This window comes from Stegostoma tigrinum, chromosome 33 (genome assembly GCF_030684315.1).
Source record: "Stegostoma tigrinum isolate sSteTig4 chromosome 33, sSteTig4.hap1, whole genome shotgun sequence".
Classification (NCBI taxonomy): Eukaryota; Metazoa; Chordata; class Chondrichthyes; order Orectolobiformes; family Stegostomatidae; genus Stegostoma; species Stegostoma tigrinum.
In genome coordinates this window covers 27867913-27884855 of record NC_081386.1, presented here as the reverse complement: position 1 = coordinate 27884855, position 16943 = coordinate 27867913, and the positions used below count along the sequence as shown (strand labels likewise).

At 42.5% G+C, this 16943-nt stretch overlaps 1 protein-coding gene across 13 annotated transcripts in view; it reads left to right on the top strand.

The window, feature by feature from the left end:
• The window catches only part of LOC125467259 (synaptic vesicle glycoprotein 2B-like), a 186532-nt gene that overhangs the window by 154427 nt on the left and 15162 nt on the right, over window positions 1-16943 (top strand). For 12 of the 13 annotated variants that reach the window (XM_048562861.2, XM_048562859.2, XM_048562862.2 and 9 more), the window contains 7 exons: window positions 1104-1237; window positions 2968-3057; window positions 3663-3773; window positions 7680-7768; window positions 10379-10543; window positions 12243-12376; window positions 14588-14794. In XM_048562861.2, the coding sequence (XP_048418818.1) occupies window positions 1104-1237; window positions 2968-3057; window positions 3663-3773; window positions 7680-7768; window positions 10379-10543; window positions 12243-12376; window positions 14588-14794 (930 nt within the window). The remainder of the gene's footprint in view (window positions 1-1103; window positions 1238-2967; window positions 3058-3662; window positions 3774-7679; window positions 7769-10378; window positions 10544-12242; window positions 12377-14587; window positions 14795-16943) is intronic. The other variant, XM_048562866.2, reaches the window with a different exon arrangement.

Below are 16943 nucleotides of genomic sequence, written 5' to 3'. Positions count from 1 at the left end.
CCCTGAAAAGGTGAGACCCTAAATGTAAAACAGCGTCCCTTAAGATATGTGGGTAATGCTCATTTGTTGCCTTGGCTATTTAAAAAAATGATTTAAATGCACATTAAAACCCACCATTGATTTTCTGTAATTATCAGTGTTGAGGATTAATTACAGGGAGAAGATATGGGAACCGAGCCCATGTAAATGTGCCTCATTTACAGATGTTTATTTGACAAAACAGTTCTGCAGAAACTCAGTAGATCAGGCAGCAGGCAATACAGTGTGGAGCTGGAGGAACACAGCAGGTCAGCAAGTATCAGAAGAGCAGGAGAATCAATATTTCGGGTCGGGACCCTTCATCAAGCATCTGAGGAGAGAGAAACAGAATTAATGTTTTGAGTCCTGCAAGTCTTCTTCAGTCGACTCTGCTTTTCTCTTCACAGATGCTGCTAGACCTGCTGAGTTTCTTCAGCAATTTCTCTACCTGTTTCAGATCTTCAGCTTCTACAGTTCTTTGTTAATTTTAGTCAATTGGGGATCTTTCCTGGATGCTTTGCATCAGCAAATGATTCCTACTTTTGTTGTATATCTTCTCTTCCAATCTTTTGCTCAGCCGTGCACCATCCAGAGTCCAGGGAGAATGCCGTGCTTCTAGCAGCTGCTAATGAAAAACCTAAACAAGGTGTCAGTAGGATACACAAGAGTTGGCCCAACATAAATAACTCATTATGGGAGAGGGACAGGGTTATCCACCATAACGCATCTGCATTCCAGAATTTTCATTTCCGTGACAGAGATAGTAACGATTGTTATTCACCTCAATCATCTCAATTTTCGCCTTCTGATAATGATCTGAAAATTAAGATTACTGAGATGTTCTTTCCCAATCCCTACTGGGTTGGCATTTACTGATACTTAGGTTTGTTACAGGAGCAAGGTAATGCTGGAACCTATGGAGTAGAATCCGAATGTGAGACAGAACCAGTAAAACTGGCAGGAGGCAAGGCAGTTAATGAAATTTTGTGTTCAGAGTGGAAGGTCCAAGGACTGCCAGCCACTGTTTCTATTCGCACAGGTGGTAGCATTGCCCATACCAACCATTGTCATTCTATCTGTTACAGGTTGGGGTTTCAGCATGGGCACGTCCTTTCAGTTCCACAGCTGGCGACTGTTTGTCGTGGTGTGTTCCCTACCATGTCTCACTTCCCTGGTTGGCCTTCTGTTCGTGCCAGAAAGCCCACGCTACCTTCTAGAGGTGAGACGACCAGTAAAATAGAAGCACTGTTTCACAGGAAAGGCAATCTAGCCAGCTATTGATAATTTAGAAAATTTCCATTTAATCTCTCAAGGCTGAGCTGTTCTGTGTTGCACGTTAACATGTATGTAACTTATGCCTGAGATTCCTAATTTATCCCATTGGCGTATCTGCATTCTTATGGATTAACAAATGGGATTACTGTGTTTTACACCCAAGTCTTTACACCGTCAGTATGTGCAGCTCCTGACGGGAGACGGGGGATTGTGAAATGATCCATTAAAGTCCATTGTTCGATGTCAGTGTATCGCAAAAGGAGAGCAGAGAAGGTTATGAGGAGATGAGATGAACGCCTTACAACTTTGTGAAGGATGTGTACAGAACATAACTGAGAAACTGTTTATGGTGTTAGGAAGGTAGAGGTCGCAAGATTAAGGTTTCCTGGCTTTAAAAAAAGGCTAGGACAGCATGAACAATGTGTTGCCTGAAAAGGCTAGTGAAAGCTTACTCAATAATAGCTTCCAAGAGGAGTTGGATGAACATTTGATGGAAAAACAAAACTCCAGTCTCCAGGGAAAGTAAAGGGGATTGATACTAATCGAATAGCTCTTTCAGAGACTGATGGAAGCTCAGAGGGCTGAATAGTCTGGTTCTGTTTGGTGCCATTCTGTAATATCTTTCATTACTTTCTTGGGATCCAGTTGGTGCGGTGAGCTAGACAAGATACCTGACCACTGCAGCTGGAGAAAGGCATGACTTGCAGCCACCTCTTGGTTGCATCCTAATACATTTCCTATGACAAGCCGATGGGCACTGGTTGCCACTTGTAGGGCTGCTGGTCTGTCCGACCTTGATGGATGCAAGGGTAATCATTATGATGCTCTGGTGAACGTCCTATCCTTCGCGATATAGGGCACAATGATACCTTGATAAAGAGGTTATTCCAAATGTTGCTGCTGTGATGCACAATTGTCAAAGAGCTTATAGGAGCAGCAAATTAAAAATGACTCCTTTAATCCCTGGGTTTCAGGACGCAGTTAATTTAATACATTTTGGGGCTGTCTGAATATTTTGCTGTAATGTTCCCCATAAATCTCAGAGAAACAAGGTATCTGAAGATCTTTTGCCAAAGGTACAGCATATGATCAGGACAAACTGTTTTCCCTCCAGAGTAAACAAAAATGCTTTGATTTCTGAGTTACTGATTTAATAACAATAAATCCTGCTCATGTAATAGCTTTGATAGACTAAACCCACCACCTTTGCAAAGTGACAATCAGGTCACTGAGCAGGAGTGCGTTGATTATTGTGGCTGAAGAACAAGATTATGGAGGCCACTCTGAGCAGGCTTTGGAAGTAAGAGGGGAGCTGTGGCAAAGCTGAGAGGTTCATGAGTAACATTCCACAACTGAGGGTGGAGATAGTTGGAGGCAATGATAGCATTAATGAAGAGGAGAAAATGATAGTGCAGCAGGCCAGCATCAGAGGAATGCGTGAATCACAGTGAGGTGTAAATTTGCAGGGGATTTCTGAAATTGGCGAAGTGACATCAGCGAGAAATGAGGGAAGGGTAACTATTAATGAGAACTGGTTGACTGATGAGCAAAACCTTTGAAGAAGATGAAGATTGGCAAGTGCTTACAACTCCGACACGAGAAGCTGATCTCCTGTAAGTATTAATGATAATTCTGATTTCTAAGAACTGTATCTTTCAAATTTCTTCCTAATAGATTGGGAAGCATGATGAAGCCTGGATGATTCTGAAGCAGATTTATGACACAAACATGAGGGCCAGAGGCCACCCAGAAGCTGTCTTCACGGTGAGCTGAAAGAAAACTCAATAGCTGATCAATGAAGATGATACAATATTTTGTTGAATTTTTCACTTATTTTTGCTGTGATCTTCTTCCTGTTTGATTTATATTTCTTTCATATCAGTGATTTAAGGCTCAAATCTGTCAGCCTATTAAAAGCTTGGGATGACTTCCTTTCCAATCTCTCTCTTTCTTCCCCGAATCTTCTCTCCATTCTATTCTTCACTCCCTCTGACTCTCTCACTTTCTTTACCTCCCTATCTTTTTCTTTCTTGTATCCATCTCTTCCCCAACCCACTTTCTCTCTCAATTCATTCCCTACTATTACCCCTCTATATCATTCTTTTTCTTCTCTCCTGACCCCTACATTTACTTTGTATTCTCAAGTTTGCTCCTTCCCCTGTCTTTCCTGCCTTTCTCACTTCATGTTCTCTTTGAATCTTCGCAGATGAAGAAAAGAAAGTATAAAATCGAGTAACAAATCCTCAGTCAATATTTCCCCCACACATCATTCCTTAACTTAGCAAAGAGCAGACCGAATGGAAGGCGAAATGGATGAATAAGTAATAAACAACAATAAATAAACAAATACAATTCTTATTGCATCTCAGGTTTCCCACATAAAGACCCCAATACAAGTGGATGAATTCATCGAGATTCAGAGTTCAACTGGGACCTGGTTCCAGCGTTGGTTGGTTAGGATCATGACTGTGGTGAAGCAGGTCTGTATAAATTGATCATAAAGCCTTCTCACCAATTTGCCATTCAGAAGACGTGTTTGACGGACATAGAAGATTGCAACCTAATGATTATTTTTAATGTTAAGTTTTACAGAGCTAAATTATTTGGCTAATAGAAAGATCGCAGAAAGGTTAGGTATTGTTGTAATTGTAATGGGAGTAAATCACATCACATCATATTTATCTCAATGTGAGTGGCATTGTCATGGGATTTGTGGACTAAACAGGAAGGACCTGGTTCTTCATTTCATTGTTGTCTGTGGGAGTTCATTTACACAGCAGACACTGCTTAGGAGTAGTAGCTGGTTGTATGTGAGATGTTTCATTTCTATCTGAAAGAGAGAAAGGAAGGAAGGACTTACATTTATATGGGACCTTTCACAATGTCAGGGTATCCCAAAATACTTTGCAGCCAATTCACTACTTCTTAAAATGCTGTTATGTACGAATCACTGCAGCCAATTTGCACGCAGCACAGCTCCCTAAACAATGTTGCGATAATGTCCAGATTCATGATGTTGGTTGTGAGATAAATATTAGCTCAGGACACCAGGGAGAATGCTGTTGCTCTTCCTTGAAGTGTTGCCATGGTGTTTATGTGCTTCAGAGTGTAAATGTGTCCTGATTTAAAATGTCATTTAAAAGACAGCTCCACATTCCTTCAGGACAGCACTGAGGTGCAGATAACAAGGTGTAGAGCTGGATGAACACAACAGGCCAGGTAGCGTCAGAGGAGCAGGAAAGCTGACATTTTGGGTCTGGACTCTTCTTCAGAAAAATCAGGTGCATGGCCTGGATTAGTTTCCAGACTGGATTCTGAATCTACAAACTTCTTAGTCAGAGCTGAGAATGCTTTCCGCTCATCCTGAGCTGATGCTAGATAAAGTACAAATATTTTCATTTATGTAGGATCAACAATCTTTCAGCAGATCCCAACTAGGCTGGAGAGGATCAGTAAAGTAAGAATATGGCGCCGATTAAAGTGATGAAGCTAAGAGGAGTTGGCCACTTCCCTTTGGCCTGTTTTGTCATTCAGTTTGATGTTAGCTAATCCATACTTCAACTCCATTTGTCCACTTATCTTCATCTCTTGATGACCACAACTGATGTGGTTTCTTTTCAATTTTGTTTGATTGCATTTTGATGCATACAGTACAATATTGATCCACACTGAATAGGTTCTATCTCTAAGTCAAGTGTTTTTTTATAATCCTAAAGCCAGACTTTGTATCCTTGTGGCTGCCTGTGAATCCCATTTTAAAATTAGTTACCAGAAGGTATTCTTAATTCACCTGATTATGGAACAGACCAGACCCACTCAGAATATATTAAGTAGTCTAGACCCTAACTTTTTTTTGTTGTAAAGGTAAATATAAGATGTTGCATTCCAAATGCAATTCAATTGAGCAAACTACTGGATTTAAAGCAAAACACACTTTATTCATCACCATAGTTAAAATACATCAAAAGAAAGAAGGAATTGGAATAACTTCACTCTACTGGAAAACATAAGAGAACAATAGATACAGCAACTGTTACTAATTAACTGTTTTAATATAGTAACATTCCATAAACGCACACCTTGGCAAAAGGCAAATTCAGAACCCAGATTGTCTCACATGGGCCTCTGTAGCAGGCAGAGAACCCTCAGCTTTCAGCTGCAACAGAGAGAAGGAAAAATTAGCTTTCACTTCTTCAAGATCCCAACAGCAAGTGCCGAAAGCTAAACTAAAAATCCCGGTTTAATGGGAGCTTGACCCCACCCATTCAGGTTGCTTCTATTGTTCCAACTTTAAAACAAAGGACCCCCAAGGCTCCACAAGTTGTTTATCTTCTCATAGACTGCTCATCACTTGCTCCCCAATTCCTGTCTGAAAGAAACCTGAACAGAATAACATCTTAAAGCCACAGCATCATCACAATCACCTCAGATATGTTATGACGCATGTCTAATGCTGTGAACCGAGACCTTCTGGCACATTGTTATACTAAGCACGTCCTAACTGAATGATATTGTGGAATGGCATGATTGATATTTGCTTTCATTCACTGACAAGACCTGCATTTATTGGCCACCTCTAATTACTGTTAAGAAGGTGTTAATGAGCTGCCTTCTTGAATCTGACTGACAGGCTCAGTGAACCTTTCAGAGGGCAGTTATGTGTTGGTCACATTGCCGTTGCTCTGGAATCACACATAGGTCAGACTGGGCAAGGGCAGTCTTCTCCCAGTCGCGAACCTTTTCAACTCCTCCTCCCACTCCTCAGACAACATGTCCATCCTGGGCCTCCTGCAGTGCCACAACGATGCTACCTGAAGGTTACACGAGCAGCAACTCATATTCCGCTTGGGATCCCTGCAGCCCAATGGTATCAATATGGACTTTACAAACTTCAAAATCTCCCCTCCCCCTACCGTATCCCAAAACCAGCCCAGCTTGTCCCGGCCTCCCTAGCCTGTTCTTCCTCCCACCTATCCCCTCCTCCCACTTCAAGCCTCACCCCAATCTCCTACCTACCAACCTCAACCTGCCCCCTTGACCTGTCTGCCCTTCCTGGACTGACCTATCTCCTCCCTAACTCCCCACCTACACTCACCTTTACTGGCTCCATCCCCGCCTCTTTGACCGGTATGTCTCCTCTCCACCTATCTTCTTCTCTATCCATCTTCGATCCGCCTCCCCCTCTCTCCCTATTTATTTCAGAACTCCCTTCCCCTCCCCCATTTCTGAAGAAGGGTCTAGGACTGAAACGTCAGCCTTCCTGCTCCTCTGATGCTGCTTGGCCTGTTGTGTTCATCCAGCTCCACACCTTGTTATCTTAGTGATCCAAGTGCTTTGTTTGACAAGGGTCAAACAGTTTCATGGTTACCATTACTGACTCCAACATTTTATTCCAGATATATTTGATTAATTAAACTATTAAATTACCCGGGAGCCATGCATTGCCAAATTCAAACTTGATATCCACAGATCTTTTGGATTACAAGCCCAACAGCACAAACATTAAGGGAGATCACAAGTGGACAGTTTGCCTAGGTAATTGTAGTACATAGATCAGGTTAACACCAACAGCTCCAGCTTCAATCCCAGCTCTAGCTAATGTAGACCTAGTGCCTGCCTCCTCAACCTACCCATGATTTGCTGTGTCACAAGAAGTGCAGAACAAAAAGTCATACGTCGAACTGGCCCAAACTCAATCTTGTCTTCCTGAAAATGGAATGCTGGTTTAATCAGTAAAGTTGCCATAGTACCACACTTACATTAGAGAGAGCTGATGCGGAGTTTAATCTGAGGGTACCGCAGCGAGGTTGAGAAGTCAAAGAAATTCCTGTTAACCTCAGCTGGTGCAGGAATAAAACTCAAACTGTTGGTGTCATTCTCCAGCTCTCCAGCCAACTGAACTAACCAATCCCCATTTAGACCAGTGCTATCATTTCAAGCTTTACTAGAGTTCCCTCATCACCAAGTGACCTGCCGTTGGGCACATATTAAATGAGAGAACATAATTGCATCGTTGCTGTTTCTTTATACTGTCCAAACATAGGCCTTAGCTAAAACATGCTTCACACATGATCTTATCATCCTACATTGTTATTGTGGATTGTACTAACCAATTTATCATGGCCATTCTGTGTGTATTCTACCTTTTAATCCTTCATTGATGATATAATTGCTGATTCAATTCAATGTAAGTTTTTGGAATTGTCACTGTAAAGACCCAATCTTTAAGATACGAGGGATGTTACTGTCTCTGAGACTGTCATCATATGAAGGCCTAACAACACAATGTTTGATGTAATTAAGATGTGATGTTGCAGTTATAAAACAGCACCACAGGAGAATATCTTCGAGTACTTTCTGATATTAGAGTTTTGACTATTTTTCAGGTGTGGCAGAACATGCTGCTTTGTTTTACACCAAAGTACAGGATGACAACTCTGTTCCTTGCAGTGGTTTGGTTCACCTTATCCTTCAGGTTAGTGCTGCCTCACAGCGCCAGAGACCCAGGTTCAATTCCACCCTCAGGTGAAAGTCTGTGTAGAGCTTGTACAGTCTCATTGTGTCTGCATGCGTTTCCTCTAGGTGCTGTGGTTTCCTCCCATAGCCCAAAGATGTGCAGATCAGGTGGCTCAGTGGTTAGCATTGCTGGCCTACAGTGCCAGGGACCTGGGTTTGATTCCTCCTTTGGGTGACTGTATGGAGTTTGCATGTTTTCCCTATATCTGTGTGGGCCTCTTCCAGGTGCTCCTGTTTCCTCCTATCGTCCAAAGAGGTGCATATTAGGTGGATTGGCCATGCTAAGTTGCCCATAGTCTCCAGGGATGTGCAGGCTAGTTGAATTAACCACGGGAAATGCAGCGTTACCGGGATAGTGGAGAGAGTGTGGGCCTGGGTGGGATTCTCTTCAGAGCACAGTGTGGACTTGATGGGCCAAATGTCCTGCTTCCACACTGTAGGGATTCTATTCTGCTGATCCAGGGCAAAGCAATGACCGTGAAAAATCATTCAGACTTTAATTTTTACGTTCTGAGAAATGAATTAATTACATAAACTTGAATTTTCACAACACTAGAGGAGCCTCAGCTATCTGAGAGAATCTTTTTATGATTGAGTGATAAGGTCTTGGACACTTTGCAGGACCAGTGTTGCTGGTCTTTCCAGGACAGCCCTGTTTTCTCATTAAGGCATCCGGCCATTTCCTCAGGATGGTTCATATCTCCTGGTTTACAGCTTTCCTGTTCACATTGCTGCAGTGGAATGGGTTTGAATGGGATTTAACTTTGCAAATGCGCATTTGGCGCAGGGTATTGCTTTGTTCTGCAGTGCCACATTTGATTTACAGAACCCGGAAGGTGGCAGGACAGGTTAATGGAGTGGTTAATATAGGGTGCAGAGATAACACGGTGTAGAGCTAGAGGAACTCAGCAGGCCAGGCAGCATCAGAGGAGCAGGAAAGCTGACGTTTCGGGTCGGGACCCTTCTTCAGAAAATGTTCTTCTGGTGCTGCCTGGCTTGCTGTGTTCCTCCAGCTCCATGCTTAGTTATCTTTGACTCCAGCATCTGCATTTCTTGCTATCTCAGTGATTTACGACATAGATTATAAGAGCAGGGAAGTTTTGTTAGAGCCATACAAAAGTTTGGTTAGGCCACAAGCTGGACTACTGGAGTGGGTGTCATACTGTAGGAAGGATGTGATTGCACTGGAGGGAGCACAGAGGCAAATGACCAGAAATGTTGCCTGGGACGGAATGCTCTAGCTATGATGAGAGCCTGGATCAGCTCAGATTGTTTTCTTCAGAGCAGAGAAAGTTGGGGGGATGGGGGCAGACCTGTTAGAGGTGTATAAGATTACAAAGGGCATAGACAGGGTGGTTAGAAACCAAGTGAAGGGTCAGTAATGTGGGGCATAATTTTAAGGTAAATGCCAGGATGTTTAGAGAGAATTTAAGGAAATTATTTTCATCCAGAAAGTGGTGGAAATCTGGAATGTATTGCCCTGGAAGGTGGCAGAGACAAGAAGCCTAACAATTTTTAAGATATACTTGGGTGAGTACTTGAATTGTTCAAGGATGTGGGCCAAGGGGTGGAAAGTGGGAGTAGCGTAGGCTTAGAGTAATTTATTGGTGCAGAATTGAAGGGGAGAAGGGCCTGTTCTGTACTGTATGCTTCTATAATTCCATAATAAAGTGTGCACAGCTCACCTGGATGAGGCAGACAGAAAGTGGGCAGCAGGAGCATAAGAACTGCAGCAGGAGTAGGCCATTCAGCCCCTCAGTCCCGCTCTACCATTTGAAATGATCATGGCTACTCTTGCCACAGCCTCAGCTCCACTTCCTTCCCTGCTCCCCATAACAGGAAGTGGAGGGCGCTTCTCCACGTTGTTGGCATCTGCAGGATGCAGTTCCTTCAGGATTGGGCAGGGAATCCTCTTTGAAAAGAAGGAATCACTTCTTCAGGTACATCAATGTTAAACAGTAGAGAGTCTGTTGAACCTGAAGGAGCTGCAAAGGGACATCTTTCTCCATTTTGAGGGTGCTTCAGGGAATCTCAGGTTTTCCCTTTTACAAATCTGGTCACCCTATCTCGCATACTTATTGATGACCCCAACTTCCAAACCTCAGAAAGCTACGCACAATATATGGCCACAGTGATGTTCAGAAATTAATAATGCAAGTCACCCAACTGGTGGAAGGCACTGTTGATACCAGGCTGAGAATTGCGTTCAAAAGCCGAGACAGCTGGGTAGGGTGAGGAGTTCTCATTTACTGGAATCATCTATCGTTAGTCCCAGAAGGACAAACAGCAAAAAAAATTGGAAATTAATGTACTGGCCATATTAGAGCACTGTTTAGAGGCATACAAACCAGGTTGGACCAATGTGAGTTGTTCACAAGTTTCACTGTTTTTCCTTTTTCGAGAACGTCTTCAATTTCAAGTTCCATTCTCTGGCTTCATTTTTAACAAATGGCCCAATAAACTATTGATTGTGCAGCAAGTCACAATGGATTGTGCCATTAACTAGGAATTAAGAGGCTTTGGAACTGTATGTTGAACTCTATTCTATTTGGACTCTGCCCTTGTTTAGCTACTACGGTCTGACAGTGTGGTTCCCAGACATGATCAAATACTTTCAGAATGAAGAGTATGAATCCAAACTTAAGACATTTGATCAGGAGAGAGTTGAAGACTTCACATTTAACTTCACACTGGAGAACCAGCTTCATAGAGAGGGAGAGTACATCAATGTCCGGTAAGCCTACAATAGTGTCAGGTGAGCAGAGTGTGACAAGTGTCCACCCAATCTACTCATCAGAATGATCCTGAAATTGTTTTTTGTGTGCAGTACATTTCAAGCTATTATCCTGTCAACAGCACAGAGCCTAGAGTCTAAAACAGTCTAGCCTGTCTATTATTATGAAATTACAAAGTCCTGGACTATTGTGGACTAGTTTGGATTAGTCAGGCCCCCATGTGTAGTCTTCTATCTTGTAGTATAACTACAAAAACGTACCATTAAATATCATGTAGTGAAATCACACTGAAAAGAAGTCCCATTTTAAAATCACAGAGCAAACATTGAGTGGCAGCGCTGAGAGGTCTGACCTGGCTGTCAGTGATTTGCCAATCACTGATATTTTTCTCATTTCTATCTGGTTGTAACAGTTGCTTATGCTTGATTTTACTCAATCAGCTCCAGGCTCGAAACCACAGAGACTCCCTGGTTTCATACTAAGCCATGAATTGCTCCTAGCAACATTTGGAAGGAACGTAAACAAATAGGATTTTGGCTTTTAAACTGGGAACAAGAGCAACGAGATTAAGATCAATTTATACCTGGCAATGGTTACTGCTATCTGCATTTTGACAGTCATTTTATAGAAAGTTTTTTTTTAATTCTTTGCATGTGCCAAATGCCAGACCACCCCATCCTTAATTGCCCAAGAGGCATTTGAGAGTTAACCGCATTGCTGTGGGCCTGAAGTTTCATACAGGCCAACCCAGATAAGGATGGCTGATTTCTTTCCCTGAAAGGCATTAATGAACTAGATGGGAATTTTCTCCTTACAATCGATTCACAGTAATCATAGATTCTTAATTCCAGATTTCTATTGTCTTCAAATTCTACCATTTGCCACAGTGGGATTTGAACCAAGGTGACCCTGAAATAATAGCTTAGTGATTATAACACAAGGTTATCACCACTCATTCATTTGCTGTTATGACTATAGAGAATGTGCAACTGAAATTTGTTGGGATCACCCAAGGATGGGAAACTATGAGAAAGGATGAGGTCAGTTGCAAATGAGCAGAGAAACCTGAGGTGATGCAAATTACTTCAGAATGATTAATTGCTTTAACAAATTTAATGGGGAAAGGTTATTTTATCTTTTTGGAGCCTCAGTAATGAGTGGTTCATCAATTTAATTATCTTTTATTTATGGAAAGTGAGCATCACTGGCTTGGCCAGCATTAATTGCCCATCTCTAACTGCCCTTGAGAAAGTGTTGGCGACGAGTCACTTTCTTGAACTGCTGCAGCCCACATTGGTAAACTCATGCTGACGTTAGGAAGGGACTTCACCCAAAATTTCCAGAAAGCGAGGTAACAGAGTTCATGTTTCGGGTCCGGTGACCCTTCCTCATAAAACAGAGTTAATGTTTCGGGCCTGGTGACCCTTCCTCAGAAAACAGAGTTAACGTTTCGGGTCCGGTGACCCTTCAGAAAGGTCACCAGACCCGAAACGTTAACTCTGTTCTTTCCTTCATGGATGCTGCCAGACCTGCTGAGCTTTTCCAGCAAATTTGTTTTTGTTGCTAAATTGCAACATCTGCAGTTCTTTTGATTTTCTTAAAAACTCTTAAGTTGCATTTTGCCCGTTGGGTGACACATTGTCCTGTGTAACAGTCCAAGCCCTGTATTTTTCTAATTGCTAATTTATTTCTGGACAGATTTGTTGGGATTAAATTTAAATCTGTGACCTTTGAAGACTCCTTGTTTGAGGAATGCTACTTTGAAGACATCACATCGACGAACACACACTTTAGGAACTGCACTTTCACAGCGACTCTCTTCTATAACACAGGTCAGTCTTTTGGGACGCTGGTGCTTTGTCTGTTTCAACCACTACTTCCATGGGGTTGGGGAATGATAATTGTCTCCATTTGCCAGCGCACCAAGCAGGTTTCCCATTCTACACACATTACTACTTGGAAGGAAACAGAGCACCCTCGTTACTCAAGACCCACACTAAGACAGATTATAATTTAGTAACTCTGATTTTCTGCCCTTCGGTGACAGTGCTGATTCTTGTTGATTTTGCTAACCCATGGATACCAGACTCCTTTACCTATTCTTCATATGCAGAGATCTAGTTGGTGATAGACTGGCTCTATTTATGAACGGGTGTGTTCAAGAACAGAACCTCTGTCTGCCTACCTCTGTCTGCCACACCCTGTTCCTCCTTTCCAAGCCCAAGGGGAAGCTGGGCCCAGTTGGAATCCCTAAGCTGCTATACAGCACGCATTCAGTGAATTTTTTTATTATTTTCATTCATGGGATATGGGCGTCAGAGGCAAGGTTGGTGAAAATGACTCAACCCCTTCTGGAGCAGATGGTACATCATCTTCTTCAAGCATTGTAATCTGTAGTGTAGGTGCACATATAGTATCATATTAGGGTAAAAGGTTCCAGGATTTTGACTCGGCGATAATGAAGGAGCTGCAAGTTGTGTCTGTTTGTACTTCTGGAAGTTGGAGGTTGTGAGATTGGGAGGTGAGGTAGAAGAAACAATTTCGTCTTTCTCCTAAACTCTACACAGTGCAAAACAAGAATTTAATGTGATGACCTTTATTACAACATCACAGCCTGGAGATTCCGAGACACATATATTATGCCACCCTTTAACGTTCCTTTACAAATTATATCTCATCGTTTTTTCAAACTAAGGGACCATTAATGCCAGGATTAAAATAGTGGAACATGGGCAATTGTTTTGTGGTGGCAATGTTCTTACCTCTGGGTCAGAAGGTCTGAGTTCAAGTCCCACCACCAGTATAAATGTACCATAACGTGTATCAACACCATGACTAAAGAAAATTCTTTCTGTTAAATTGTGTACTAGCGTTACTGACAGTCATTTTTAAAAAAATTACATTTGCAGATGTTAATAATTCAGTTCAGTTCTAGGATTGGATGAAACGGAATGATTAAGATAGCGCAGAGCTTGACATAATTAAAAATGGCAGGGAATTATTAATTCTCAAAGCAGATTTGATTATATCCCTGCCACTTCATATAACAAACTGTAATTAATTTTTAACAGATGGTGTGTTTATGTTGCCTGCGTTGATCTAATAGGTATTACCTGCTTGACTTGGATTCAAATCCAAACATGGAAAAGTCAAGCGGTTCCTTCAATTTGATGCTGAAATTTGTCTTTTCTCAGGATTCCAATAGCACTCATTTCAATTTAGGGTTGTATTTTCCTAGTCTGGACTAAAGGCATTTGCCCAAATTGAGGGTCGCAGATGCAGGAAATCTGAGAAAAGCATGGGGATGGGGAGAAATGGGCAGTGGAAGAGGTATCAGTTCACACTTCTGTTGGGGGACAGATCAATTGGAGAGACAGGCAGAGAGAGAGAGAGAGAAAAGCAGCTTTAGAATAATGGAGAAAGGAATGATTTCACAGTGAAGGTGGAAGACAGCCATTAGCAATGCCAAAGTGAAGAAGTACATTAGCACTGTCCATGAGAGAATGTCATTGGTAATTATTTTAATCAGCCTCTTCAAACACACTGTGACACACCTCTGTAGCAGGTCAGACTGGAAGCTGGATCTTCTGGCTCAGAAACAGCGACACGACCTTCGCAGCACAAGACCCCATCAAAGGTGAAAACATAGCTAATTGCAAGGAGATCAGCTTGAGTGTCATCAGCAATCATACAGAGACAGGCTCAGGCAATAAGGAGGCTTGGCCTTGTTTCGCTACGTTTGTCGAATTTTGTTTCCAGCGAGGTCTTATCTTTATTAAAATGAAAGGTGACTGGAGGGGAAGTGGGACAGCTTTTTCACTTTAGGTGGCATGTTATTGATATGCAACTGTCCCAGATCTATTATATCGTGCTGAGGTTTCGAACAAAGCTCCCTTTGCATTGTATCACATAATGTTACCACATCTGGTACGTCAGAAGGAGGTATTCAGAATAGAGCTTCTCCTCTCTTTACTCGAGGAGTGTTCCTTCGCTCTCATTGTGGATGAGTATCCCATCACATCGAACATTTGTTTCTTTTGCAGATCTGTTCAAGACGCGATTCATTCACAGCAGATTTATAAACAGCACTTTCCTCCACAATAAGGAAGGCTGTCAGATTGATTTTAGTGATGATGCTGAAACTGCATTTCTTACTTACCTGGTCAGTTTCCTAGGCTCTTTGGCTGTGTTGCCAGGAAACATTGTGTCTGCACTGTTTATGGACAAAGTTGGAAGGATTAAGATGATTGGTGAGTAGTCATTGACAACCTCATAAAAGTGTCAATCTTTTGATGGGAATCATGGGAGCTGAATGACAACTGGGTATCAATTGGTTTGTTGTTCACGATGTGATGGATTGGGAGTGATATGGGACTATACACTTTGTTTACAGAGCCACTGTAGCAAAGAATGAGACTATTTAGGACATTGGGTCCACACCAGCTCGCTATGGCGAAATCCTGTCAGTTCCATGATGGCACAGTGGCTCAGTGGCTAGCACTGCAGCCTCACAGCACGAGAGACCCAGGTTCAATTCCAGCCTTGGGCAACTATCTATGCAGAGTTTGCACATTCTCCCTGTGTCTGTGTGGGTTTGCTCTGGTTTCCTCCCACAATTCAAAGATGTGCAGGCTAGGTGGATTGGCCATGCTAAATTGCCTGTAGTGTTCAGGGGTGTGTGGGCTATAGGGGGATGGGTCTGGGTGGGGCACTCCAAGGGTCAGTGTGGACTTGTTGGGCCAAAGGGCTTGTTTTCACACTGTAGGGATTCTATGATTCCATTCCCCTTCTGTAGCCCTGCAAAGTTAATTTCTTTCGATGGCTCATCTAATTTGCTTTTCAAACCATCGATACAGTCTGCTTGTACCATCCTCATATGTAGTGAGTTCCGTGTCATTATCACTCTCACTGTGTTTTTCCTTACATCCTGTTACTATCTCCTGCCCAAAACATGAAATCTGTGCCTGCTAGTCCTTGGACCATCAACAAAAATATGCAGCTTCTCTTTGTCTATCTTAAACCTGACATAACCTTGTTCGCCTCATTTCTTTCCTCAAGCTCCTTTCCCTCAACCAGACTAATTTGACCTGGCCATAGAACTGAGTTCACTCATCCCTGAAACCATTTGGTAAATCATCTTGGTACCCTCTCAAGAACCCTACACCTTTATAAAGTGTGGACCAGAACTGGCTACAGTGTTGGTCCAACCGGAACCATATAATCAGTGTCACCCAACTTCAGACAGAGTTGAGGAGGATTTTCTTTCTCTCTCAAGAGGGTAGTGAACCTATGGAATTTTTCACCACTGTGGTCTGTGCAGGCTGGGTCATTAAGTGCCTGTCATTTTTCTTCTAAAACCTAACAGATCACTGATTAAATAGATTGACCTGTCGTTGGTGAGAATGTCCTTATACAATTTCCTATAGCTTTGATGTTAGATGGTTCCCACTTCCTTGAGGTAGTTGAGACTTTCGACTGAATTGTTGGTTATGTGTGATATGGTGCTGGCTCACCCTTCCTCAAAGAAGGAGCTGAGCCAAGTTTTGTTGCCCTTGGATGGACTGGGACAGGTTTGATAGACTTGCTGGCCTCTACCTGCTTGTCATCTTCAGCTATCTGTGTTGAAACATGTTCAGGCAGCATTCCCTCAAGAGTTCTCCTGAGGTATGTTTGGCAGAAGATCCATGAAATGTCTAGAGAAACAGTGCTGCATTCCTTGTTTCTCCAGAGTTCCCATGGATCTTCTTTGAGCCAGGGGAACCCCTTGAGAAAGCTATTGTCTCAGTAATTACAATGCTAGTTTGTGTTGTCATTAATTTGTGCACAGGTCATGGGAAGGCAGGCTTAATGCGGTGGTAAGGCATCAACTGCAGTGTCACAGATCCACTTGATGCAGCAAAGTGAAGTTCTTTCCATCCTGGAGGTGCAAATGGATCAATGAGGGCTGATTGTCAGTACCAGGGAGATGAGCTGTGAGCTTCACTGACATTGAGACTCTTCACCTTCAAAAAGGATCTCACAGAGGGAATGTTATGGAGGGTTGGAAGAAATTGGATGGGATAGAAAAGGTAAAGTTTGAACATACTTTTAACAGGGAGGTGATGGCCTAGTGATATTATCACTAGACTGTTCATCCAGAGACCCAGGTTCCTGGGGATCTAGGTTTGAATCCTGCCACAGCAAATTGTGGAATTTGAATACAATAAAAATCCAGAATTAGACATCTAATAATGACCATTGTCAGGAAAATCCCATCTGGTCCACTAATGTCCCTTAGTGGAATGAAAGAAGCTGCCATTCTTACCTGGCCTGGCCTACATGTGACTCCAGGCAGTACTGTGGTTGCCTGTTTCTTAACTGCTGTCTGGGCAACAAATGCTGGCCTGGCCAGTGACACCC